This window comes from Falco cherrug, chromosome 7, assembly GCF_023634085.1.
Source record: "Falco cherrug isolate bFalChe1 chromosome 7, bFalChe1.pri, whole genome shotgun sequence".
Taxonomy (NCBI): Eukaryota; Metazoa; Chordata; class Aves; order Falconiformes; family Falconidae; genus Falco; species Falco cherrug.
In genome coordinates, this window is record NC_073703.1 from 50595476 (window position 1) to 50622457 (window position 26982).

Below are 26982 nucleotides of genomic sequence, written 5' to 3' on the forward strand. Positions count from 1 at the left end.
ACCAATATTAAATCTGGTCCCAATATTAAAACTGACTGGAAATAGGGAATTTTTATGTGGAAGCAGGTTTTCAAAACTCAAAATGTTTTGTCACCCTATGTTTTTAAGAAAAGGTGGTTGATTGCTTGTTTTGTGGAATGAAATATTCTGAAATACTTCAGTTGACTTTATTGAGCATATACTGTATCAGAAGTTCAGAATAATAAGATTGGCCATTCAAAGCACTGATAAAATTGCTAAAAATTATGAAATGCCTTGTTTCATCAAATCAGCAAGTGGAAAGCCAGTTGTATTGGGTAGTGTTTTGCCTTGAGCTCCCTTGGGATAAACGCTTGGATAATGAAAATGGCAGGGCAGCCTGGTATAAGATGGGTGCAGGCTGGAAATGGTAACGTAGCCGAATGGGTCAGCTGCTGTATGAGACCAGACCCAAACGCAGCTTGAATACCTGGCTAGGAGATGGAGCCAGGTGCCTTAAACAATAGTGAAAAGTAGGGCTTGAGGAGCAAAGCAAAGCCACTGGTGTCAAGCAAGAAAAGTGGAAGATACGCCCACACAGCTGTTCATGATAAGCTGGGCATGTGATTTTTAAAGGAGGGGCAGAGTGAAAAAATGTATGAATACCTATGTATGTAATAAGAATCGATGTCATGTCATTGTCAAATGATCAGCTGGGGAGCGATCAGTTCGACCACAGCCGTCTTCTTAAAAATCTTTCTACTGTTTTCATATTATTTATTATATTTTTTTTAAAAAGAAGAAAAGCTTCTCTGAAGTTTTATCTAGAAACTTGTATTCTTGTTCAAATGTTGCAATCAGTTGTAGCGCCTGAGCTCTTCATGACTCCAGATGTCTGCTTCCTTGAGCCAGAGTGGTTAGTTTGTGTTAAATCTCTACAAGTTACTAACTTTTCTGCTGTCCATCTTTATTTGTCTGCTTTCATTCTTCTCATGTTCCCATGGAGACTTATCTATGTACATACTTCCACCTTTGTTTTCTGTTCCTCTGTCTATGGAAGATTTTGCTTGCCAATCTCTAGAGTTGTTTCTTTTCCTCCTACCAGTATGTTCTTGGCTCCTTTTAGTTTTATTCCATATAAACTGATATTTTAGCATAACAACTCATGTTTGTAATGTATCCTTTATTCATAGTCCCTCTGAGGCCAAGATATACCGGGTCCCTAATATGCTTGGTCCCTAAGTGGAGACTTTGAACTTGATTTTGAACTACTAATAATTATTCAGAACACCTTTTTTTTTTCTTTCTTTTTTTTTTTTTTTAAAATACTTGACCCTACATCCAAATCACTATAGCTTGAAAACATCCTCCTGCTTTTTCTTTAAGTTCATTATCCAGTGAGACATTGAACTTTCATTATTTTGAGGTTAATTTTTTCATCCCCATTCCGTTTCTACACTAAATGTATTGTAAGTTCTGCCAACAAAAGGCTGGAGTCTTCAGGTAGTTTACATGATTTAAGGTTAGCAGATTCCCTTGATTTTCAATGGGTACTGAGGATCTCTCTCTCAGTTTCCTTAGCAAATCCCAGTTAAATGTTATATTGTTCTAGCATGACTTGCCAAATGCAATTCCTTAAGACCTGTTCTTTAGGAACTATTTTATTGTATATGTTCACAAAGTGACAGCTCTAGTAATTACCTTGCTAACTTCACCTGCCTTCTTTTTCATTTCCTTGAAGTGGACCTGATCCTGTCAGACTCATTGTAACAACTGGAGGATTTGCTGGAATGCAAAAGGCCTACAAGATAAATCGTGATTTAGCTTTTTTTCTACCAGTTGTCTAAGACTTAATCTGTTGTCTTAATTCTTACCGATACTATGAAAGAGTCCAACACTACTAACTGCTGCTTCTTAGGACAGACCTTTGGTTAAATATCACAATGACAAGCTGATTTGAAAATGCTTTGATTATAGCATTATGTTTTTACATGCTATTCACAAATCTCCATCATGACTTCAGCTTGCCTTTAAACTGTTAGCAGTTTAAGCCCTAAATCATCTCCTGGTATTATCCTTTCTAGTGAATCCCTAAGTAGTTAATAAGCAATAAGATCTAGAATAAGATGATTGTTCAGATGAACCCAACAAACAACTGTCCCGCCATAGCTGCTGTACTTGACATTCATTGACTACACTGGTAGAAAAGCCAAGATTAGTGAGGCAAGGACCCCTTTTTTTAAAAAAAAAAAAATTAAAAAAAAATTGAATAACACAGGTCTGGAGTAGAGCATATGAAAAGAGGGGAACAGAGTTGACTCTTGACAGCTGAACTTTTTCTACTTATATCGGCTACGTCTTTTGTTCTTTGCTTCTGCTAGCAATTCATTTATTGAAATGTGGACCTATATTTTGTTGACCTATGCATGTTTTGTGCTGGAGTTCAACATTCTTGTGATCTTAATACAGCAGGTAGATTCTGGGACTTGTCCATTGGGGACACTGAAACAAAGACTATTTACTACCTACATAAAATCCCCTATGAAATAGGTTACTAAACAGCTGCTCTAATATTAGAGGTGTATAGATGACAGTACTGATCAAAGAGGGACAAGCATAATGCCTTTCCATCAGTGGGGGTCAAAATACACTGTTAGCATTTGAGACCTCTAGATGTGGGAGATTATATATAATCTCTAGAAGGGGAGATTATATTACCAAGGAATGGTTTTTTTTTGGAGTAGAGCAAATGGTGGGACAGGAAGATAACTTTGAGGAATGCCTGCCTGCCAGCAGTTAACTTAAGAGTTAGTGTTTGACGCAGCCCAGCTGTGAAAAAAGAACAGGAGGCAAAGGAGAAAAGCAAATAGAGACAATGAGGGGGGCAAGATTCAGTGACAAAAAAACCCCAAACCATGTACTCCCTCAATTTCCTGTTTCCACTAAAAACATGGATTGTTTCATTCTGTCTTATACTGGTGACAGATTGTGCAAAATGTATGTGGAGAGCTGGCTGGAACATAGCTCACAGCCTGCCAAGGACCAAATGTGTAACAATTTCAAAATGACAACAACACAGCCATTAAATATTTGATGAGGATGTCTTTTAAGTCATAGATTTCAAATTCCCTTTTAAAGCATGGGAAGTATTTTATATTAATTTTACTCATTGAGAAACGTAAACACAGAGAGAATTTGCTTATCCAAAGAGTTGCAGGCTATTAGAGGCCAGAACTTAGAACAGAGCTCAATGCTTATGATTAAACTATCTGCAAATTATGTTTTCCCCCCATAATGCAGTTGTGTAATGTCTTTGTTTCAGTCTTCAAATTGGAAGGAAAGTAAGGTTCATCACAGGAGAGTATCTGGTGGCCTCATAAAATCTCTCCCTCTTCTCCATTTGTGGCATTTGATCTGCACTGCTGTATTACTGCCTATTTACCCAGCTTGTTCCTAAGACGGCATTCACATTAGGTTGTAGCAAAAATATATCCTTTGAATGCAGGAGGAATTGGAGTGGGTTACATTGTACAAACTCCTGCTGTTTTCATTGGGCTTGGCTACCTAATTAATGATCAAGTCAACTTCCCAGTGTTGAGATTCAGGATGAAATCTACCACATGCAAGGATGATGAGCCTATCCAGCAAGGAAAATTAAAGATAAAAAAAGTCAATGCTGCTGAAAGAAAGGCAAGACCACCTGGCAAAGTTTATGAAACGCACGCTTTCACTTGCTATGTGTGAGCTGCATAGCGTTAAGAACTAATCAGCAGCATACATTTCAGACTGGGAGAACCAGTTCTCATTATGCTTTTGTCAGCTTGGAGAATGAGAAAGATGTGGTGGTGTAAGCACTGGTCTGGATGCTGGAACTCTTGAATTCTGGTCTCTGGTAATGACAAAAGATCACTGTGTTGGCAAGTCACTTAACCCCTCTGTGGTTCTCTTTTTTTCAGAAGTGAAATGAGAATAGTATTTCCCACTCAGGAATGTGGAAGAAGATTAATTAATGTTTGAAAAAACAGTCTTGCAGTGGGAAGAGTTATATAAGAGCTAAGTGTTTATTAATGTTTGCCCTTTTACAGAAATTACTTCTTAGCACAGTGATATGGTAGATTAATAAAATGTGCTCTATCTGGAAAAGAAGAGATTAGGGTGATTTCAGGAAGATTCAGTCTGTTGGAGAAATCTTGAAGTTCTGACAGCTTTTATTCTAGCAAATTCTCACTGAAGCCAGTGGTTCTTTTGCCTGACTAATATCATGAAACCCTTTCCCCCCTGCAAAAGTCTAATTTGCTTGGGGAATACGAAATCTCTGGAGTTGCATCTCACGGCATTGCTTTGGACTTTTTCCATGACGGGACATGAATTTGAAAGGTGGTAAAGTCTAGACACCAAGCAAAAAAGGCTGCTGGAAGCTGCAGATCTTTGGTCCTACAAAGGATCTGTTGGGACTGTGTAAACAGAACTCCTTTGCTTCATCTTAGGAAGGAATCTTCCAAATTCCTTTTTAACTATGCATGTCTCAGCTTATTGCCCCCCTTGAAGGCCATCTGAAAGAGTTCTGGCAGCGGGAAGGGCTCAGCTGCAGAATTACTACTGCCTCAGCTTATTTGCTATTTCGCCTTGGTAAGCTGATACTTTTTTGCTGGAGAGGGCAAATCTGCAGAGCCATCTGATTTCCTATGCCATCCTAAACTCGGCAGCTAAAATCCCTACATGATCCTGTATGGAATGGAAGCAAGGCCACAGCCTTGGGACTTCCTGCAGGGAATGCAAGTTTCCTTTTGTGCGTTGAGGGAGAAAGGTGCATGAGACCTACATTGAAGAACATGGTGCTTTTGTAAGGTAACAACAGTAGAGCTAGAATTGTGGGTATGTTTTCAGGGAGAGCTGAATGAAATGAAGTCGGGTAGAATTTCTAGAAATATTTTTGGTTTGAATTTTAAAACTGCCTCTAATAGGTAAATGGGATTGGGTTTTAGAGCTTATCTGATTTTACAGCTAGGTTAGCGTTAACACAGGATCAAGCTATATAAGAGCAAACCAGAGCTGGATAATATGCATCATGCAGCTATTAATTCCACGTGCCTCCACCTTGGTCAGTACAGCACTGATCACCTGATAGTGCTCTCAAAATAATTAAAATAGAAGTTTTTGAGCAATAGCAGTAATTTATAGCAGAAGAATTATTTTTTTAGCATTCATCCTCAAATGCACACAAGTAAGGGGGATAGAGTAGGATACTTAGTATGATAATCAAATAGAAATGTAAACTTCTCTCTCCATCCTAAGAAGTGCTGTAACATTTTTGTAATGAGAGGGGTTTATCTTTCTGAAATAGTTTAAACAGTGAGCATTTTGTAGCTCTCTCCGGTTTGATGATTACTTTTGTGTTACTTTTCCCACTACTAAAAAAGTGAAGGCAAAGTCATACAGACCTGTGGATCTTGATTGACTGTCTGTCAGTGTCTGTTCCACTGCTTGTCCTTTGCTCTGTAGGTTTGCAGAGGAGGAAGAGTAGTTTCCCTCTCCAGAATGCATTAGAAGAGTACATGGCTGGTACTAGAACAAGGGAGACCAACTGGATGTTCTGTGGAGAGCATGCATCTAACAGCAATCTGGTTTTTTCAAAATGTTTGGCAATAGAGTTAGGTTTACATATGGAATGAGGGCAGATGCTTCAAAGAATGGATGTGCATATGTACCTGGACATTTTATTTCTCCCCAGCTTTTTCCTCCCCCTCCTGCAGGAGTTCTCATTTCTAAATCAAGGGCATTCAAAGACTTAAAAAATCTGTGGCTAAGGACACATCGTGTTTGGAAAAAGCTTTTGTCGTGTCATGATGACTGTGTGAACATCACTTCGTAGAATGGAGAAAACTGAGATAAAAGTATCTAATATTCCAGATCACTCATCTTATTCGTATCATGAGGTTGTTTTACACATTTCTAATAAGGCAAAGTATTTTCCTTGAGGGAGTTTGTAAATCAGCTAGAAGAGAAGGAGAATGAAATATGTAATCATGCTAGGCTTTGATTTACAATTTTCTATCATCTGTTCCAGAATGTGGGCTGTCAATTGGCTTCTTGTGAGTAGTAGCAGAAAAGTATAATAATGGAAGTTTTACTTCTATGTAAATGAATAATTGGAGCAGGTCTGGGTTTTTGTGGGTTTTTTTGGGTTGGTTTGTTTGTTCATTTGTTTTGGGTTTTTTATTTATTTATGGAGCCTTATGACACTCCCATCAGGTGCCTGCAGAATGGGAAGCAAGTATCTATATACATTGCAGGATACATTTTCAGTATCCAGGCTGAGGGAAGTTGTTAGGAATTGGTGGTGACTTCCCTCTTGGAAATTTTTTCAAGGGGACTAAAAATAAGACAGAACTAGAGACCGCTGAATTCTGTTCTCTGTTCTAGTAACACTTCCTTTACCTTCCTAAGCAAGCTATGCAGGACAGACTACTGGGCATGATGTTTATTCCTGTGTGAAATCCTTGAGGTTAATGAAGCTAATAAAGTGACTGAAAATGTGGTTAGGAATAAAAATTTGCAGGAAGGGCACTAAGCTTCTTTGCCTTTGTTTCCTAATCTTATAAAAAGGCAATAATTGTATTTAGTAGACGCAATAGCTGTATAGAAGAAAATGGACATTCAGAGGCTGCTTTGAAGATGAAAAAAGGTAACTTTTAGAGACAATTACATGAATTAAAAACTTTTTAGAAGCTGAATTTGTATGTAATGGATCTTATGATGAAGCTTGCCCTTGTGGTGAGCTCCCCGTGAAAATGTAGACCTTTCATCACCCTGAACTGTTCGATCCTGTTCTTAATGTCCGTTGATTTAGCTCTAATATAAACAAAAGTTCAGAAGGAGGATTTTCTGTCACACATGGTATTATTTATTGGGATGCTGAATATGAAGTTTACCTGGGGAAATAATTGTCACTACTACATGTTCTTCTAGCATGAAGCTGGATGATTTCCATCTCCTTATCTTGACTAGGAACCTGCGAATAAAGCTATTTTTTACCCTTTTACAGAAAGCCTTTTTTTAAAACAAACAAACAAACAAACAAACAAACAAAAAGCAGACTGTTTTCCTATTCTCAGAGATCAGTAATGAAGAAAATAATGTCCTTTCTTCTCAGTCCAGTTTCCACTGCTGTGCATTGCGGAGCACCAACATAGGAACTGGCATTTCATTTAATTTTATGTGCAATCTTGTTACTAATCTTAGCAGAGAGGATTAGGGCTGTATGAGCTGCAGAGATTGAATGTGCATGTGCTTAGGCCTGTAGGAAGGACTACTGGTGGCGTGGTTGGAAGAAAGCTTCTCTGTGGACCTGCAGCTGCAGAGCTGCGTTTCTGTCACCTTTCACCAACATCAGCTGGAAGAGTTTCAAGCAGGCATGTGGAGTGTATGGTGCTGCTCTCGGGGGAGAGGGGAGCTTGAGAGGATACTGCCATTGTTGCAGATCACACTGATGTTTCCATTCTCTCTTCCCCTCCCTCATATCTCCTTTCCTCCCAGTCTGTGGCAAGCGTTACAAGAACAGGCCTGGGCTAAGCTACCACTATGCTCACACCCACCTTGCCAGTGAAGAGGGTGATGAAGCCCGTGAGCAGGAGACCCGCTCTTCCCCTGTCCACAGAAATGAAAACCACAAACGTGAGTAGTATTTTGCCTTTGAGATCCTTTTCAGAGACGTCTCCACCCTGTCTTTGCCTTGAGGAGGCTGGCGTGATTGCCTGGCTCCGTTGTGAGTGATTGGGGCCTGGATGCTTGGAGCTAATCAGCCACAGCTCACACGGGTGCTGGCTCAGCTAGTCAGAAATTCATTTCAAACCCAGCATTATCACTGCAGCAAGTCACTTTTCCATTACTGCTCCTGTGGGGAGGAGGTGGCAAGGAGAGGGGGGAAAGGAAGAGATGCCCAACCTGCCTGTCATCAAGCAGCCTCCCAGTGGCTGTTAGCAGTGATGTCAAGGAAATACACATCCATTAGTTTGAGGAGGCTGCCTTTGTTTTTGCCTTTGAATAAGAGACATTTATCCCTGTCTCAGTTTTTTAGATATGAAATTTACAGCACCTGTTCCTCTTATCCTTGCATCTCCTCCCCAAACAGCTTACCCTCAACTTTTTACCAAAAGCTACTTCTTAGTTACAATTTGGTAAAATCTATGAAAGGGCATCAGTCCTGATGTGCAAGGAGGAGAGCTGGAACATGGGAGGAGGGTTATGTGCCTAGATTCCTCACACTGGTACAGGGCTGAAAAAAATCTTAGTGGTCCAGATGGCCCTGTTTGACTGTCCTTCCTCTTCTTCTTAGGCACAGAACTGTGTTTTATTGCTGATTTTTGCAAGTCTCTAAGCCCCTGTTTCTCAGTTTTCCAGTATGCAATACTATGTGATGTTTACTTTCACCTTGGGGTTTGTGTGGATAGCTTTGTTCACTTTCAGAAAGTCCTTTCAGATCACTATGTGAACTGTTGTCATTTTAGTTCAAACTGTTGAACAATGTGGACAAAGCAATAAAATGCTTATGGGGAAAAATATCCAGGCAAACACCTTCTAATGCATTAAACAAACTGGAAGAAATATGGAAGTAGGAAAACATTTTCTTTCTAAGCAGGATAATTGATAATTATCCCCAGGGAGGTGTGGGAGGGGGTTTCCTTCCTCCAAAGCATCTGCTACTAGCCACTGTCTGAGCTTGAAGGGCTGTTTAGTGTGATCCCATTTGGCAGTCCCTCTGTTTCTGTCACTTTTATGCTCTACCTTTTAGTTATTCACATGTTTTGTAGATTCACAGCAAAAGTAATTTTGACTCCTCCAGCTGTTGATAAACTTGAGCTGTCAATGCATTAAGAGCAACTGCTTGGGCACGCTGGAGAATGTCAGTTTTCAGCCAGTAGCTTTTGTTTACTTAGCATTTACATCATCTGTGTTGGTTTTTTGCTTCCTGTGCCTGCAGTGTAGTCAGTAATAGTTGTCTATCTGACAGGCATATTGCAAATCTGTATTGAATTAATATTGATACTGGCCTTGCACACATGCCCAAAGAAGGGTAGTGTCCCCTGCCCTTCAGCTTGTCATAGAGGCCAAGGACAGTCTCAGTCCTTCGGCTTCTGATTATACGAATGTGGAAATTATAGAAGTTAGCACGAAGAGGAGCTAGAAAAGCTGTGGTAAGGTTAGGAGCAGCTGGCCTTAGCCTGTGGAAAGAAAGGTGTGTTCTACACTATGGGAAAGGGTAAAAGCAGGAGCTGCTTGGGCTTGTGTTCCCCAGAGCTCCTGAGTGTGATGCATATGGCAAAGGGCAGCTGTTGGTGCACAGATCCCCAAACAGGCAGAAGTTTAGAGCCAGTGGGGTAAACCACTCCGAGGTCCAGATTCCTTAGCAGAAAGAATCTGCTTAACAACACCCAGGAGCCAGTGAGGTATGGGCAACAGCCATGTGAATATGAAGATCATCCCTGGGGAAAATCCCAGATGCCGGAAGGTAACTCTCCCAAATGGCTTAGCTGTCGCAGTGGCTGTTTGTTGCTTTTTGCCTGTTTGTTTGTTTACAGCCTTGAGCTCAGATCTTGCATCTCTGCTCTTTCACTTGGCGATATTTAATATATGCTGCCATTTATCTTCCATGTGAATGCTAATTGTCCACATTGCTAATGTGCAGTCATTAAATGGTCCCTTTGTACAGGGGGATGGTGGGGAGCCAGAGCATCAGATCCTTCCTCTCCCCTAAGAACTGCTAGGCATGTGTTATGAATTAAATTTGACAGGTCTGCAGTGGTGCAGGGCTCAGGCTTCAAGAATCCTCTCTGCATGGGCTTGGGGGGTGGGGGGTGGAGGGAGAGAGGGAGGGAAGGCGGGGCAGGGGATGTTAATCCAAACAGCTAATCCGCAACCTATTGAACAGGAGGACGAGAGATATGGTATAGAGCAGGGTCTGGTTATTTGCTTAGTACTGTGACAGAGAGATATGAGCAGCCTGATTTAGAAAAGGCAAGGCAAATTCAAACCAGCCATTTGGAATTTGCTGTGCTGTGGGAGGTGAGCACTGGGTCAGTAAAGTTCAGGCAGGCGGCTGCAGTATGAACTTCCTTCTTTTGTACCCATGTCTCCTCTGCAGCCTCCACTCCTTGCAGTACCTGCGGTAACGGCAGCTGTGCTGAGGCAAGGAATGAGCTTTCTGGAGGAGGGCTTCTGCAGGATTCACCTATTGATGCCCTAGCTGGTGCCAGATGGCCTCTTGTCTTTCTACATACCCAGTTCCCTTTATCTTTACTCTCCTCCTCATGCACTGACCAATTTGGGTAGTTCAGTAAATTATCTAGGGACTGGAAAAGAGGTGTAGACAGGAGGAACCTACCTGAAACTGAGAACCACTGAATGTATCAAAGAACAGGGACAGGTCCAAGCCCCAAGTCTCACCTCCTTGGCACATGTCACTGTCCTTGACTGTTGTAGAGGGTTTGTTTATTTACATATCTCTCTCCTTCTGTCCTTCTTCCTTGCCTATAGATTACCCCTTGTGACATGGAAAATAGTTCAACAGTCTTCTCCAGCCTTTGCCTTTCCTAAAACATATTAGCCTGTGCTTTGTTTGAGTGACAGGAATAGAGGCAATGGACACAAACTGAAATACAAGATATTTTGTTTAAAAATAAGAATTTTATTTTTTATTTTTTATTTTTTTTACTATAAGGGTGATTAAATAGTGGAACAGGTTGCTCAGAGCATTATGGACTCTCCACCTGTGGAGATTTTCAAAAGCTGACTGGGCACAATCCTGAGCAATGTGCTTGTGCAGGGGGGCTAGCCTAGATGATCTCCAGAGGCCCCTGCCAACCTCAGCAATTCTATGAATCTATGAGCTTTAGTTGCCTTGTTTGTATGTCTTATCTAACCCTTTGACACAGAGAAATAGACCTTCCATACTGCCTAGTCTTGCCTCTGTCTATAAACACATTTATTTTTGACCTACTCTCTGAGTTTTTTACCTGAGTATGGGTCTATGAAAAGGAAGTTATAGCAAACCCTTAAAAAAGTCACACACACCCCTCCCCACCTTCCCCAACTCCACTGCTAAAAAGAAATGATCCACATCATTCTCAGCTTTTTTTTTCTTCTGGCTTTTCCTTCACATGTTGGCACCGAGAGCATGAGATTTGTGAGCTCAGGGTGCATCCAAGCCTGCCACAAAACACCTGCTGTTTTATTCCATCTCACTCCATGGGTACAGGCCAGCTCTGGGGGCAGCTGGTGCTCACAGATTTTGAGGCACTTCTGATAGAGGAATTACATTAGACTTCTATCTATTGAATAGATGTGTGTGTGTGAATGAGTGTACTAGTATAAATGCCCTTCCTTAATTCCTGGGAGAATAGGACAGTGTGCCTACATGGAGAAAAACTTCCTCTCCTTTAAAGGAGAAGAGTTTTCAGTGGCATTTTGCTATGTGGAACGTTGGTTACAGGCAGCTGTGCAATAAACAGCAACTGAACAGATCTTATGCCCACAAGCACTTTGGCCAATGACAACCCTAAATAAAGCACATTATGCGGGCTGTCACTGGCCTAACTGCCCTGTGCAGGTCAGGCCATCCTACAATACATGTAGTTAACGAGAACGTAGTCCTGTGCCCTCCCGCCACTCTGCTAGCTTGGGCATCTGACCTGCAAAACCACCCGTGTATGTTATTTCATGGCATCAGCCTATTGTGCCCAGTTCCATTGCAGATTTTATTATATGGATAAATCTCTAGTGGAAAGACCAACCAAAGTTATTTGTGTACTCTAAGCATAATTGGATACCCGGTCTCCAGAGATAAAAAATTAATGTGCTAACCTCAGTGTGCCTCCAAGCTGTCCTCCAGCTCCCCCACACAGTCATCTTTGAAACATTTTTATTTCCATCCAGGCAGGGGGCTGGCCATGAATAAATGACAAGAGTCAGCCCCTCAGTTGGAGACGAGCTGTTTGTTTCTCTCCACAAGCAGCATCAATTTCAAAAGCTACATCAGGCCTACTTCTTCCCTGCCTCAGTGCTGATCCTTGCTGGGGCTGTGGTGGGAGCTACTTCCGAATGCAAGGATGCATCAATGCCCACCTTGCGACAAGATAACCTGCAGCAGGTGCCTTTTCAGTGAAAATATATACATTACCTTGAGTTGACTTCTCATTAATCTGTTTGGTTTTTTCCTTTTCTAGAACTTGTTTTCATAAGGAAAAAGAGTCAGAATACCAAAAGAAACAGTAGTGATTGCAGAGTTTGGAACTGCATAATGATTTCCACTCAAACCCTCTTTGCAGCTGTACATTTCTCAGACTTTTGTGCCTGTGTTTTAGGATGCTAAGGAAAAAAATGGATCAATTGTTTAGAGTTTTGGAATAGTGGAAAATCCCAGATTTGTCTCCTATGTACAGGGACCCATAGGGGACTTTTTGTTCATTTGTTTGGAGTTGTGGGTGGGGTTTTTTGGTAGTTTGGGGTTTTTTTTTGTATACTGCCTGGCCAGGACCTGAAATGTTGTTGTCAATGTGCAAGTCATTGAAGAGAAGGACCTAGTGCCTCTCAGTAGTTTATGGAAAAATGTTTCCAATTTGACTAATAAGTTTTCAAAAAACACGAGTTGCTTCAATAACATGCCATCTCTTGAGACAGAATGGTATCGTTTATGTATTTATCATTGTTTCTCATTTTTTGCTATCTGCTTGCTTTTTCTCTCCTCCATGTAGAATTTGAACCAAGTAAAACCCAAAAGTTTTGACTGAATTTGAACTTAGGTGCTCTGCCTTCTCACATTCCTCCAGATCCAAAGAGGAGTAATTTCCAGATCCAAAGCCTACAACATGTTGCAGGGATCCATTTCATGACGTTGGCCATTCTTACCTGAATGCTGAGGGATGCTGCTGGATGGGGCTGTATATCGGGCACTATAATCCCTCCTTGAGTTCCCTGAGCTGATGGGAATGATGCGTTTCAGTGGCCAGAGACCAAGTCTCAGGAGAGGTACCCCTCAAAATCAGGAAATCTGTATTCTAATGTCAGACTCTTTTGTCTTCTTTCCTAGTCTGTATCTCCTACTGTTTATTGTCACGAGGCACTGGACAGTTACAGTGATTTACTGTGAGCAGTGGGATTTTGGCCCATGCTTCAGGTGTTCCTTCAGAAGACCGTAAGATCAGTGCACAGACATTTCTATGAAGTGCTGCCTTATGGTGCAGGAACGCTGACTCCTCAAATCAACAAGATCTGATCAATTGATGCTGTAATTTTCCTAGCTGTACCTTCTGCTACCCACCTCCCAGCTCATTCGTTAGCTGTTCAACTTACAGGCCATACTGGTCTCTGTAAAAGACATGATCAGATGCTCTTCCTTTCCCCACCTTCAGAGGCTTCTGCTGACTCCTACAGGTGTACCTCCTTCTCGTAGCACTTCTTGTAGCTTTGAGTGCTCCTTGGCCATGCCTCTCCATGAGCAGGGGCTGTAGGAAAGGCAAACCTGTCACAGCTGCTAAAAACTGTGCAAAGAAAGCAGCTTCTGCTATCTCCACAGCACCAGCTAACTCAAAAAGGAGATAAAATCCAGTTGCTAGGGAGAACTGGCAATACTTTGGGTGGGTGGTTTGCAGCACCTTTCTCAGCAGCATAGCCTGCTTCTCTGCCTGCTGGCAAAGGGCATGCCCCTGCTGTGCGGGGGAGTGCAGCGTGGGGAGCCTGAGCTAGCGGAGGCCCATTGGGCTGTGCAGGCTGATTAGCTTGACTCTGGGAACAGAGCAGCAGCCGTTTCCCAGTGCTACACCCAAGTTCAGAGCTTATTCAGTTGAGTACTGTGCCACAATGACACAGAACCCAAGCTGCACTTACAGCCTGCAGGAGGGTCTCTGTATCAAGTGCCCCAACACTTCCCAGTTTGGAGTTAGCCAACATGCTTATCTCTGGTGTTAATGACAGAGTAAATGTGCCAGAGAGACTGGCCATTTCCTCTCATTCAGTTTGATTTACATTTTTTCCTGGAAAACTCAAATAAAAAAAAACCCTGCACTTAATTTGCTGGCGAGAAGGCCACATAAATTACTGTACACATCTCTACCTGGCTGAGTACATGTGAGAGAGCAAGAGCCTTGAATGTGTTTCAGCTGTACTTGGCCTGTTCCTCACCATACCAGGAGTTTTATATATATATATATATTCTTTCATTGTTCCTTTCCAGAGCAGGGTCTAGCCCTGAGCACAGAAGCACCTCCACAGCCCACTTGTCTGACCCCCACCTTTGCTCATTACACCCCAGGAATGGCCGGGGTGGAACTGGTGCGTGCCCAGCTGGGCATCTCCCTTTTCTTCCTTCAAGAAAAGCCACAGTCCAAGTGCCACTTTTCTTTTCCCTTCTCCTTAAAGCCATTTTTTTATTTAATTATCATGTTGCAGTTTCTTGCACGAGCCTGCCTATTCCCCACTGATGCATTTCGAGCAGCAAATGAAGGGGCTGTGCTGCAATTCCTTACACTTGAGAGATGGAGCAGGAACAGGTGGCAAGGCCAGAGGCAGGCCTGGCCGGGCACTCCGGTTGCCATGGAGATGGGCCAGTCTTGCCAGGGATGAGTGCTGGCGGCAGCAGGGCGGGGGGGGGTGGGGTGAGTGAAGGCACATGGGGGCATTTAGGCTATAGGTTGGGACTATATGTCATCGAGTCCCCCACAGGGCTTGAGGACTGCAGGCTCAGGCTCTTGGCTGGTGGTGTTCTGTGCAGGCAGCCAAATGTTTGGCTTGCACTTTTGACAGTGAGAAAAAGGGAGGAGCTGGAAAGGAAAACCAGGCCTCAGTCTCAGACAAAGGGTCTTGTAGATTTAAAAAAAAAAAACAACAAACCAACAAAAAAAAAAAAACACCAAACCCACCCCTTTCCCTCCGTTGCAAATTGTATTGGCTCGATTCAGGTCTACACAGGTTCCTGTAGTCTCTATTGTGCTCTGCAAATTTTTGTTGCAAACAGAGTAAATGGACTGATTCAAAGCCTTTTGAATTGGATTGAAAACCTCCAGTGATCTTTATTGGTTTTGGAACAAGCCCAGAAGAAACAGGTAAGAGCTGGACAAAATGTGCTAGGAAAAATCCCTTTGGAAGCACATACATGTCTGACTGTAGCCAATTCACTGTAATCATTTAAATAAATGATGCACAGCCCCCCACCCCAACAGCAAGGCACACACTGTACTCCTTATTCTTCATTGCCTTTCCAGTAGTGTGAATATAATAAAAAATAGGAATAAAAAGCTACCAAATCTGGATGCATAGCTTAAACCATGGTTAAGTATTGTGCTGTATAACCTACAGGATGTAGAAATACATGGGACTGTGATTTGGTACCAAGGAACGGAGAATCCAGTTTTTATTTTAAGCGCTGGTTCCAGCCCCAAGTTTTTAAAGGTTGTCATCCAAATCACCAAAATAACTTCACTTACAAATCAGAAAAGTTCTATTTATTTGAGGTTCTGTCTGTATGTTTCTAAGGATCACATTTTGAAGGAAAGCTATTTAACTTTTCTTCTGAACTTGCCTTCCATTCAAGTTACTCTCTGCAGCCATGAGAGCTAGAAAACAGATTCTTATTGAGTCATGTGGCTCCAGGTGATGATGTAGAAAAGAAAAATCCTAATTTCTTGATGTTATTTCTCTAGAGGTGGCTTTCTTGTATTATTAAACTGAAACCATGAGAAAGATAACTTCCACTTTTTTTAATTACTTGGGGAGGGGAGAAGGGAAGATAGAACTCTGTTTAGAGCCCCTGCCTTCAAAATCAAGAAGGCACAGAAGTTATTTTAAATATATAAACTCAGTCAATTTGTTTAGCTTTTTAGGTTTTGTCTACAGAACAAATTTACTGTCTGATATACTACAGAATGTATTTAATTTACAGTACTTATTTTGCAAGACAACTCCTGTGAATGATGGTACTGTATTTTAAGTAGGTCTTACTCTGCTTAGCTTGTTATAGTTTGAAATTAAGTTGATTAGGCTAAGAAGAAAGAAAATATTTCAGAGTAAGTGCATATCAAAGTTATTTGGAAATACTAACTTTGTTCTCAGTCTGCATCCTGTCTTCACATGAATCAGCTTTCAGCTACAGAGAAGCTACCACTTGAACTGTGCAGATCTTTATGTGTCTCTCCATAATCCATTTTTTAAAGTATTTTTAAAATGTGTGTACTCTGTTTATTTTGGGGCAGTTGTAGATGAAGACAGGGCCTTTGATGAAACTAGAAAGCAACACTGAGTTGAAATGGCAAGAGGCACTGATTTAAATACACCCCCTGTGAGCACACCTTAGCTCAGGCAGTATTCCTCAAAGCTCCTCAGAGCTTTTGATCTGTTGTTGCAGTTTGTAATCTAAAAGAAAATCAGAGGGGTTTTGAGTAAGTTAGGGCAAGACCATGGTTTTCAAGGCTTTGTTTTAAACAGTTTCTCATTCTGGGTGAACTTTTTTTGGACAAAATCCTTGGTTGTAGTCACCTGATCCAAATGATTGAGCTCACTGCTGGTGAGTTACTTCTCATTAGCTGATCTGTTGTCTGGCTTAAGCTAGCACCTTCTACTTTGTGATTAACATGTGCAAAAAGTGGATACCTAGTTAATTACTATGTCTCAGATGAAAAGCAACAACACATTAGTCCCTAGTAATTTAATTGCTTTCACTTGCAAATCTATTCCCATACTTACTTTTCTAAGTCATTTTATTGATTAAGGGGTGGGATAAGGGTTGGGTTTCTAGTGCATGATACCCTTCTCATGAATATTGCACGTTCTATCTTGCTGTCTTTGCTTTCTTTCTTAATTCCCTCATCATTTGTGAACTACAGTAAAGTAGAACTAAAAACTCCAAGGACGTAGAAAAAAAAATCCTTTCAAAATAAGAACTCTGCTTGCTATCATCTGGAAATCTCTTTATTCTCAAACCTTCTGTGATTTAGCCTGAGGCTTAATTCACTGTACAGTACTGATCAAGAAAATAAGCTTTAGTCAGGTTCAATTCTAGTTCTTGCACCTGTTAGAACAAAAAATCATTGAAGAGAATAACCTTACCTGGCTTATTTGGCTCTAGAGATACATCAAGACATCGTTGATGTAACTTCAGGAACTTCTCATATGTGTACAACTTTTCAGGCCTGATATCTCTATCACACTCAACTGACCCAGGTCTGTATTTATGAGTGATGAGCAATGAATGAGTACATAGGAACTCACACTAAAAATTGAAAAGAAATATGAGGTAATCAAGACCCATGCTTATTCCCTTGTCAGTAGTTTAGGAGAATCCCTTCAGCTTCATTGCAGTCAGCAAATACCCTCCACCTGTCCTACATGCCACAGACTAATTGATCAGTATATGCATTTTCACAAGGTCTTCTGTCCCATTTCCAGTTTGACAGTCAGTGGATCTTAGGGTCATGAGCTGCACTGGAAAAATTTAAGTCAGTATATGCAGAGTATTAAATCAATTATACCATTCTGAGTTGTGGTAGCAGTAGAGCTCTTTCCTAAATCTGCTGGCTGGCACCTTGAATGCTTATTTTTATTTGTGGCCTCACCACAGAATTGTTGTGTGTTCATGAGTAAGCCAGTTCATCACTCTACTTCGAAGTCTCTCAGCTGTGGAAATGCAATGTGGCCTCCTCACCACAAGACTTAATTAGGGCCCCGCAACACTTTGGTTAGAGTCAATGGCAAAAGAGGCTTTTTTGACCTCACTGATGATTAATATTAGGATCTTAGTATCTGTAAGGCACTTTAAGAAAATCAGATGAAAAGTGAAATAATGTCAAATGTAATAAGGAACAAACCCCCCCAAAACCACTGAATGGTGAGCTTGCTGAGTTTGCATTACACATGGTCTGTAGGTGCAGCACAATGTAAAGAAGTAATTACTTAACTTTTTCAGAATGGGACTGTAGTGGGAAAAATAAATGCTAGGGAGTTCTGCTTTTTATATACACAAAATATGTACAAGTAGCAACTTTATGATCATTTTGTTACAGCTCTTAAAATGAGCGAGTGTGCTAGCCTTCCACCTGGTTCCTGCTCTTTTTTTGCATATCTTGCATGCACGTATTAAATGCTTCTCTGCAAACAGGCAAAATGCTAACCTAACACTGGGACCTTCTCTCTGGTTTTGAGAGAACTGGGGATCTGCTAACCAGGACCATTTCAGAGCAAAGTCTATTGTTTAGTAGATACTGTCAGGGACTCAGCGGCCATGAAGGAAGATACTTATGTATTTGCAGCCTTACGGGTTTTAATTTTTTTCTTAATTTTACCTTACCAGAAATCTTTCAGTTACCAATCTCCAAAAAGCTCAGCTAATCAACAGCTGGAAGTAAATGAGTAACTAGATGCATGCAAACCAGAAAAGCAGATTGAACTCGGAGAAAATTTTAATTTCAAGTGTATGTCTTGGACTTCTACCAGAAGCCCTTTAGAATGTCATTGTTCTTTGGGAGAAATTTGGACGTGGACAAAAAGACCATTAATAAAGGCTGTCAAAACATCTGTTAAAAATCTGCAAGTTACAAAATATGCATTAAAAAGATAATTAAATATAGATGGAACAGTTTAAAGGTCTTAATTTTCTAGTTTGCAGAAAACTTCATGGGGTAGGTTTAGGCCAGGTATACCACTGGAATTTTTAAGATAAAAAAGGAGAAAAACAAACAAAGACCAACCATTCCCTCCACTCCTCTCTCCCTTCCCCAGTTCCTAGTTAAAGTGTACAGGAACAAGAAGTTTTCTCTCTCTGGAGAGCGGAGGAGGAAAATGGCAGTTGAGAGGGAGAAAAAAAGCACATTGCTGTTTTGCTCAACTAAGAGGAATGCAGAAGAACTCTGCCCTTCTCTCCTTTCTAGGGGAACTGCCTCCTCCTTTACTTAAGACCCAGTGTGTGTATGCTCCTTTCCAACTATTCCTAGCTGGAAAACAAGAATGTAATTTCCCTCCTTTTTTCTTGGCTGAATGAGTTTTTAACCCTGCCGGCTGGGATGTCCATCCCGGGCTGACTCTTTGCAGCTGTGCTGGGTGCTGGGGCAGTGCTGGACCTGCTGCCCTCCCCACTTCTCCCAGGGGATGTGCACTCTGCTGCAGGTAACTTAACCCTTGGGTGAATCACCCACAAATGGCTTTGCCTGCCTGCCACTTTGAGATGTAACCCCCCTAAAAGTTACTTGAAATAAAACTAGTTAGGGTACCTGTCCCTCCATCTCCCTGCTGTTGGTTTTTGAGTTTCGGGAGATGTATTTTTCCTTTCTGAGTTTGTATTTTGTGGGCTTATGATTATGACTGCTGTCTGAAAAACCAGGCTTGACTTACTGACAGTGTAGGGCTGGTTCTGCATTAGGGGTTGTTTCTACGCCCGTGCATGTTACGAAGCCCCTGAACTGTACAGGGCGATCCAGCAGTAGGTCCTTGTGAGGGACCAGCCCAGCTGGCATTATAAAGGTAATGGTGAATTGCATTTCAGGCAAAATAGATACAACACAGGGTGTACTTGAAATGAAGGTGATTTATGCAGTTCACTTTTTGTTCTGATTGACAATTTTTTGGGGAAGGCTGTGGCCTGAAAACTCAACGAGCTAACATTGTATCAGGGAGAAGGGGGAAGTGTCCAAAATGAGTGCTTTTTGAGTAAATCTGACTTCTAACCCAACTGCAGCCCAGAAAGGACCAGACGGGGTCATCATTCCCAATAACTACTGTGACTTCTGCCTTGGAGGCTCCAATATGAACAAAAAAAGTGGTCGGCCTGAGGAACTTGTATCATGCTCAGACTGTGGGCGCTCTGGTAGGTGACTCCTTTTTGCATCTTTCTTGTACAAAGGCATTTGTGTGATTTGTTTTTTGCTCCTTCGGAAGATTTTGAAGAAAGGCAGCGCCTTTGGGGGGGGGATAGAAGATGAAGTCTTACCTCTTGTCTGTGTTTATGGGAAAGGATGACGGGGAAATTTTCTGTCATAAAACCCATTGTTGGATGCACATTTTAAAATTAATGGGGTCTTACGAAATAATAAAGTTTTAATGTATTTAGTGGCTTCTGTGAACATTGGTACATATACTAGTTGTTCTTCAAATGGAAGGAGAGAATCCTGTGACAATATTAAAGAATGGTCTCTGTCTTCAAATGCTGCAATTACAACTATAAATTACTTACAAGATTTATGAAAGTTGCATGACAAGCATTTCCATTGATTACACATTTCATGCATTTCTTCATCCAAAAAAGAAAGAGGGAGGAAATTACAGGGTAGGGATGGGGGTAGCTGTCAAGAATTATCCTCTTACAAGATGACTATCATTAATTTTGTTTAAAGAGGTTTTTATTTCTCAGTTTTCTTCCCTTCTCTCTTTTTAAATGTAGGCAATTGTGTCTTTCCCATTCTGAGTTGTCTTTATTTCTGGACTGTTGTTTTCTTTCTTCCTTTCTTTATTTCTTTTTTTTTTTTTTTCTCCCCTTCTCTTTTTTTTGGAAATTTTATCCCAGCTGAGCAAATATTTATAGCTTGCGTGGGAGATGGTGGTGGTGGTAGAGGGAATGGGATACCTTTAACAACTGCATATTCTAGCTTTGGTCCAAGTTTCCAGTTGTGATATTTCTGGACAGTGGTGATACTAGTGGTGATAAGACCATCATATGGAAATCTGAAAACCAAAGAGATCTTGAAATTCAGTATTGCTGCTGCTTCTTCTGTACTGTAGTCACTGAAAGATGTCTGTTGCATGATGGCTGAAATGTGATGTGGAGCGTTCTTGTGCCAAGGGAATGGCCTTTTTATGCTCCTGCTGAAATTCGTAGTAAGCCTCTTACCACATTCAGTGGGAGCAGGACTAGTCGCTCACTAGCAAATTGCCTTCTGCAGTTGTTGTGACCTCTGAAGATATTCTGAAGTGATACTGACTGGTCACCAGAGGACCACTGGCAACCCCTTTAGTTTTCTTCAGGCGTGTCCTTATGAATGCTGTGCCGTCAGGGGCATGGACCTTTCAGTGTATACGTGTTTGCTTCTTAATAACTGAAGGGGGAAGCTCATGGGGTCTGTGGTGCCATCTTGGAAGATCATTGCCCTTCCCCTTGATTGTTATAGTTCAATATAACTCATTTCAGTATTGTCCTGATACGGCACAGTGAGATGGATCCATATTTTTTTTTGCTGTTTAAACATTGCTATGGTGATTATATCAGAATGCAACACAAATACATTAATTCCCTTGATTCCTTAGTGTAATAGAACAAGTAGATCGGCATGTAACCTAAATTGTACAAAATCAATTCCATTAAATGCTATCCTTGTACGAATTCTGACCCACCTGGGCCAATTATAGGGGTCTGCAATGCTGTGACTGATGTGTGATGAAAGTGATTAAGGTACAACCACACACTAATCTCTAAACTAAAACAATGAAACCTCTTTGGTGGCTGCCATCTTTCTCTTTCTTGATAATGGAGAACATTCTCATTATACTGAAAGAGAGGACATGGAAATCATATTGTTTCTTCCGTTCACAAAGTCAGTAAAATCACATCTCTACAAGGTGGTTCGTCTGCCAATTATTTTGTTATATCCATTTTATTTTTGTGAACAGGATTTAATTCTTCGTGTCTCAAGCAATGCAGTGTACTTGTTATATGGCTGATTCCTGTAGCCTGGAGCGGGGACCAAATGGTTACTTAATATCATGCTACTGTTCCTGAGTAATAAAATAGCCATTCCCTAAATCTCACACTTTTCATTTTGCTGGGGCACAAAAGACATCTTTTTCTCTACCTTTCCTGAAGAGGGAATTCAAAGACTATATTATTGATCACATAACATGTTTGATTGAGGGAAAAAATAAACCTCAGTTTCACAGATTTCAGTATTTGACTTAAGAGTTGTCTTTTTGTTGTTGCTGCTATTGATGTCCTGTGTGGAGGATTTCCTGTTCCATATTGAAAGTTGGATTGACTCACACACATTTGAACTTTTCAGTGTTCCCCAAGACAGATCACAAGACAATTCACTTCTCATCTTAGTTGTTTTAGTCGTTGAACTGTATATATTTGGTTTGGGTTTTTTTACTTTTGAAGGAGATACTGTGAAATTGGAATAAAAGCGTTTGTTTAAGTTACTTTCACTTAGTCTTCAAAATGTATTTCATTTTGTCTACAGAGGAAGATGTTTAGGATCAGGTGAAGAACAGGGATAAAAATTAGTCCTGAGGTTGATGAGCTATGGGTTGCATTTCTATAGCAGTAAATTTGTGGCAGTTGATGCCAGTCTGAAGGACAGTCATTGTGCTTAGAGCTAATGGTGTCTAATTACTCATACGATCTAAAAATCTTTTACAATTGATCTAAGTAATCATGAGGAAATATTTTAATGTCTTGAAGAGAGGAAAACATTATTAACCCTTTCGCTGCCATAGCTATGGGCACTTGTGGTGTTTGTAGATATTTTTTCTTTGAAAGAGAAACTGATCCTTTTTTATTTTTCTTACTACAGTTCTACTGAGCTATGTTGTTGAGATGTGCGGGCACATACAAACACACACCTATGAGCTCAATAGTCTGAATAGTTTAATAATAATGATGATTAAAAAATTATGATGATGATGCCTGTTGCTTAACCCATGTGCTGATATATTCATCATACATGTCAGCTCATTTGGGAAGAGAAGGCAGGAGGGACGAAGCAGCGCCAGCATGCACTACGGAGGACTTGTTCGGTTCCACGTCAGAAAGCGACACCTCGACCTTTCATGGCTTTGACGAGGACGATGCAGAAGAGCCTCTCTCGAGCCGAGGAGGTGGCTGTGGTGGCAGCTCTCCCTCTGCAGACAAAAAGGGTGGCTGCTAAAATAACTAAAAAGACACACAAACTCTGAGCAATTTGCTGTCCTTTTTACTACTAGGATTATTATTACCTTTTTCTTTTTTTTAATTTTAGGTCCTTGGGGTTTGGTTGGGTTTTTTTGTTGTTATTTTTGTTGTTTTTCCTGTGGGGTGTACACTGAAAGCACAAGCAGTTAAAGCTCTTGACAACTATTTTGAAGAGACAGAAGGTTTTGATTTTCCTGTTATTTTTTTCATTTAAATTTGTTTTTCTCCCACCCCACCCCACCCCCCTCTCTTTCTTTCTGGAAACATAAAAGATGGATTTAATATTTTTTTTAATAGTGAGCAGAGTTGATTTTCTTGTCTTTTAATATATATATCAGCAAACCACAAAAAATACAGATGGGTTGGAGAGCAGAAAGCAAACCCAAATAGTTTTTTTTAATTATTATTATTTATATATTCTATATATTATTAGAAAAACTACTTTTTAAATAAAAATAGAAAAAACCCACAAAAAAGCAATGGATGTCTACTTGATAATAGAACTGTTTCTAGAGAACCACTGTGGGCGGACTCTTGGAGGACAAGGAAACCCTTGATGTGATGGCTTCTGCGTTTTGAGATTTTGCACTTACTGTAGCATGTGGAGTTTGGCTCTTCTTGTACACCTGCTACGCTTGTCTTTAACAGCCTGAAAATAAAAGCAGCACCATTGAAGACCATGACCTTGGGGAACACATTTCCATCCCTCCTTTGGACATCTTTACACTCAGTAGATCTCTTCCTCCCTGCACCCCTTCATGTCTTCTTCACTCCGTTCTACTTTTTTTTTTTTTTTCTTTTCCTTCACCTTTCACTTCATGGACAACGATTTCCAAGCGTAGGGTTGGAATATGAATGGCAAGTCATAGACATCAAAGACAAAACAGATGGAGGAGCAGAATCATGGAAGAAATTATATGGAAAAATACCTCACCTATACTTTTCTTTCCATTTTCAAATTTTAATTCACAGCATTTTTTCCTGTGTCGCCCAGTTTTTTCTCTCTGTAGTGTCTTGTGAGACACTTTGTTTGCTTTTCAATAGCTTCTCTTGAAATAAACCAAAGCAATACTCATTAAAGTTCCAAGGGCAATGGAGAAGAGAGTGACTCCCTTCCCAGCGACTTTTCCAGAAAGGAGGAAACATGCAGCAGGATTTGAAAGGTATGTCCGAGCTGAAATGTCTTTCACTCAATTGTGAAATCCCTGTGCCCTGGATTTTCAACACACCCTTGGCTGAGCTTTGTTATAGAAGTAAATCCCATGGATTAAATTGTGTTATGAGTTTGCGCCACATTCACACCCCTGGTGAAGCTAATGGAAGTTCTGTGGGAGCAGGATCCAGCCTCGTGTACAGAGAGAAGTGATTCAAAAGGAGTCAGTGTGTAGGTTATGATTTGCTGTCCTAATGCAGGCAAAAATCTCCCTGGAGCAGGGGCAAGATTAAGTTGATACATTTTTAGTGATGTGTATAATGCCAAACTGTGAAATCATGACCTCATTTAAATCGGAGGCAAAATAGACATTTATCTGCACAAGTGCCTAATCTTTAAACTGGAGGTGTGTGGTTTTGATACCAAAAACCTCAGCCTTGCAATGAAAACTTTGTGTATATATTGTTCTAACACATGAATTAAGTCTATCCAAGTGGATTCCATTTCTCCTGTTTCTTTTGCTGGGGTGCTCAATACTATCTATGAGAGCTCTTTCAATGTTCTTTTCTCCCCTATAAACTTTTTTGAAAAAGATAAAGGATCCAGCCTCTAAATTTTTTATTGTTCACTTTAGACATGGAATAATCAGTGACCAGATTCTGCTGTTAGGTACATGGGCATAAATCCAGAATATATGCTAACTGATGTCTAGATTACATTAACAATTTGCCTTCAGAATGGTGTTACAAAACATTACAAAATGCCTCTCTGTGTGTATACTGTGTGTATACATGCCAGAGCCATGCACATCTGCTGGGAGAAAGCCTTGTTTAAGGTCTCCCCATACTGATAATCCTTTTCAGTTGCTGTTCTGTTCCTGCTGGTGTATTGTAATTGATAAAGTATCAAATCGATGATATTTTGACCTAACGCTGTCAATGAGAAGTGTACTTTAACCAGTCATTTTTTCTCTGAAATAACACAAGATAAATTTACAATATTTTGCCAGTCTTCTCTATTTACTAAAAGCTCGAAGTTCAGATGGTTTCCAGGGCGGGGGCACAGGTATACAGGCATCTGGTTTTCCAAAATCCCTGAAAGAGTTAGGACCTAATTTGCCTATCTGTATAATTTTTTCTGTGTGTGTGTGTGTGGGGGTAGACATACATCAGAAATGTATGTACACAACACATACATACATACAGGTAATGAAGACATTAAGATAAAAAGCAACAGAAATCAAGATGGAAGACACTTCCCAACCAAGAACGGGTGGAACCAGCCCTTGTGTGAGGTATTGTGGGCTCATTTGTTCCATACTGACCCTACTGTAAGCAAAGAGTAATATCAGTAAAGTCCAGGGGATTTTGTCTAAATTTATGCTAATGTAACTGAGAGCAGAATCTGATCCACACATAGAGTTGTTCCCAGTTCTGAAAGAAATACCACAAAAGTGAAATGTTGCAGATTTTAAAAAGTTAAGTTCAAATTGATTTCTTCTGCTACTCCTGCCCTTCGATCCCTGCACTTACATTTGTGGCATTAGTATTATATTCTCTCCCTTTAAATACATTTTTTTTTTTCTTTCTCTTGCTATGCTGTGACATGCTCCTGTGAACAATGGAAAACAGAACGGGAGCAAGAACCTAGAAATGTGCCAAATCCACACTAAACAAACAACATGATTTCTTGTATCCATCTTGCATCTACTTCTTCTATCCATGTAGCAGTCACACCACACAGATTATAAGGATAAGAAAAGAGTTTAAATTTTACCCACTGTTCCTCAAAATAGAATCAGAGTATGCTTTGACAGGGAAAGGCTCATAGGGATAATGAAGACTTGTATTATCAAGGACTTGAAGAGAGCTCAGTTTTCATTTGTCTGCCTTTTACTTCCTGAGATGTGTAGGCTTGATACACTTGGAACCAGCCAGCTGTACCTGGCCACCGGTGCAGGGATGGTAGCACACAGCTCAGCATTTACTAAGTGCTGTATTTACCCAGCTTCTTGCATACTGTTGCAACCCATCCTGAGCTCCATGCTGCTGTGCTGACTATAGTCCTTGCAGCACCTGAGCTAGCAAGCTGAAACCCACCCTGGTACGTCTTTCTGAAGAGCTCCACTCACTGCGTGAGCTGCAGAATAGGCATACTCTAAATATAATTTTTTCCAAGTGGAGTCCATACCATCTTTTGTGAACCATGCCTAACACATTCTGGGCTCTTTTGGAATACAAACAATAATCAGATGCCTATAATTCATTAAGTCTTGATTTAGTTTCACAAATGCAGTTACTATAACAGTGCATACAGTCTTAATCCTTTCACAACCTAACCACCCATCTTTGTGACAACCGACTAGTGCAGTACCCTCGGAAGGAAGCCACAACAGTTCACAGAGTGCATAAAAATTGCCAGCTGACATTTATTACAGATAGCATAGAAAAATATCCATCACCGTTATTTATACCATTAATGTGAATATGGGTGGTCACTGGTTCAATCTAGTCCTGAGAGAGGAAGGAAGGTGAAATAAATTCATCATTATGGAGAGCAGAGTAGTCCCTGGATGTCTCACTAGGCTGAGATAACCAATATGAGTTTAGTTCAGCAGGCTGAGCAGTGTGGTACTGACCATAGGAAGGCATCGATCATAGCAAGGAAATTAAGAGGTAGAGATGGAAGCTGAAAGAGTACTTGTTTAAGCTAGATTGGACAGTAGTGTGAACAGTGAATATTGAATGGAGTGTTGATATGAAAATTAAATATTCTCAGGGCCAGGTACTGCCTGAGTGAAGGCTAGGAACAGGGAAAGAAGGTTGGTAGCTCGTAAGAAGAAAGCTGAGGGGCTCTGCTACTTGAGAACCTCTCAGATGGACGAGGGGAAGATGGCAATGTTCATGAGCAGAAAATATATAGGAGGAAATTTCATTTTCATGATTTAAAAAAAATA

At 40.7% G+C, this 26982-nt stretch overlaps 1 protein-coding gene across 6 annotated transcripts in view; it reads left to right on the plus strand.

The window, feature by feature from the left end:
* The window catches only part of DPF3 (double PHD fingers 3), a 189786-nt gene that overhangs the window by 139101 nt on the left and 23703 nt on the right, over positions 1–26982 (plus strand). For 3 of the 6 annotated variants that reach the window (XM_055715720.1, XM_055715718.1, XM_055715719.1), the window contains 2 exons: positions 7495–7632; positions 19673–19801. In XM_055715720.1, the coding sequence (XP_055571695.1) occupies positions 7495–7632; positions 19673–19801 (267 nt within the window). The other 3 variants (XR_008733103.1, XR_008733104.1, XM_055715721.1) reach the window with 2 other exon arrangements.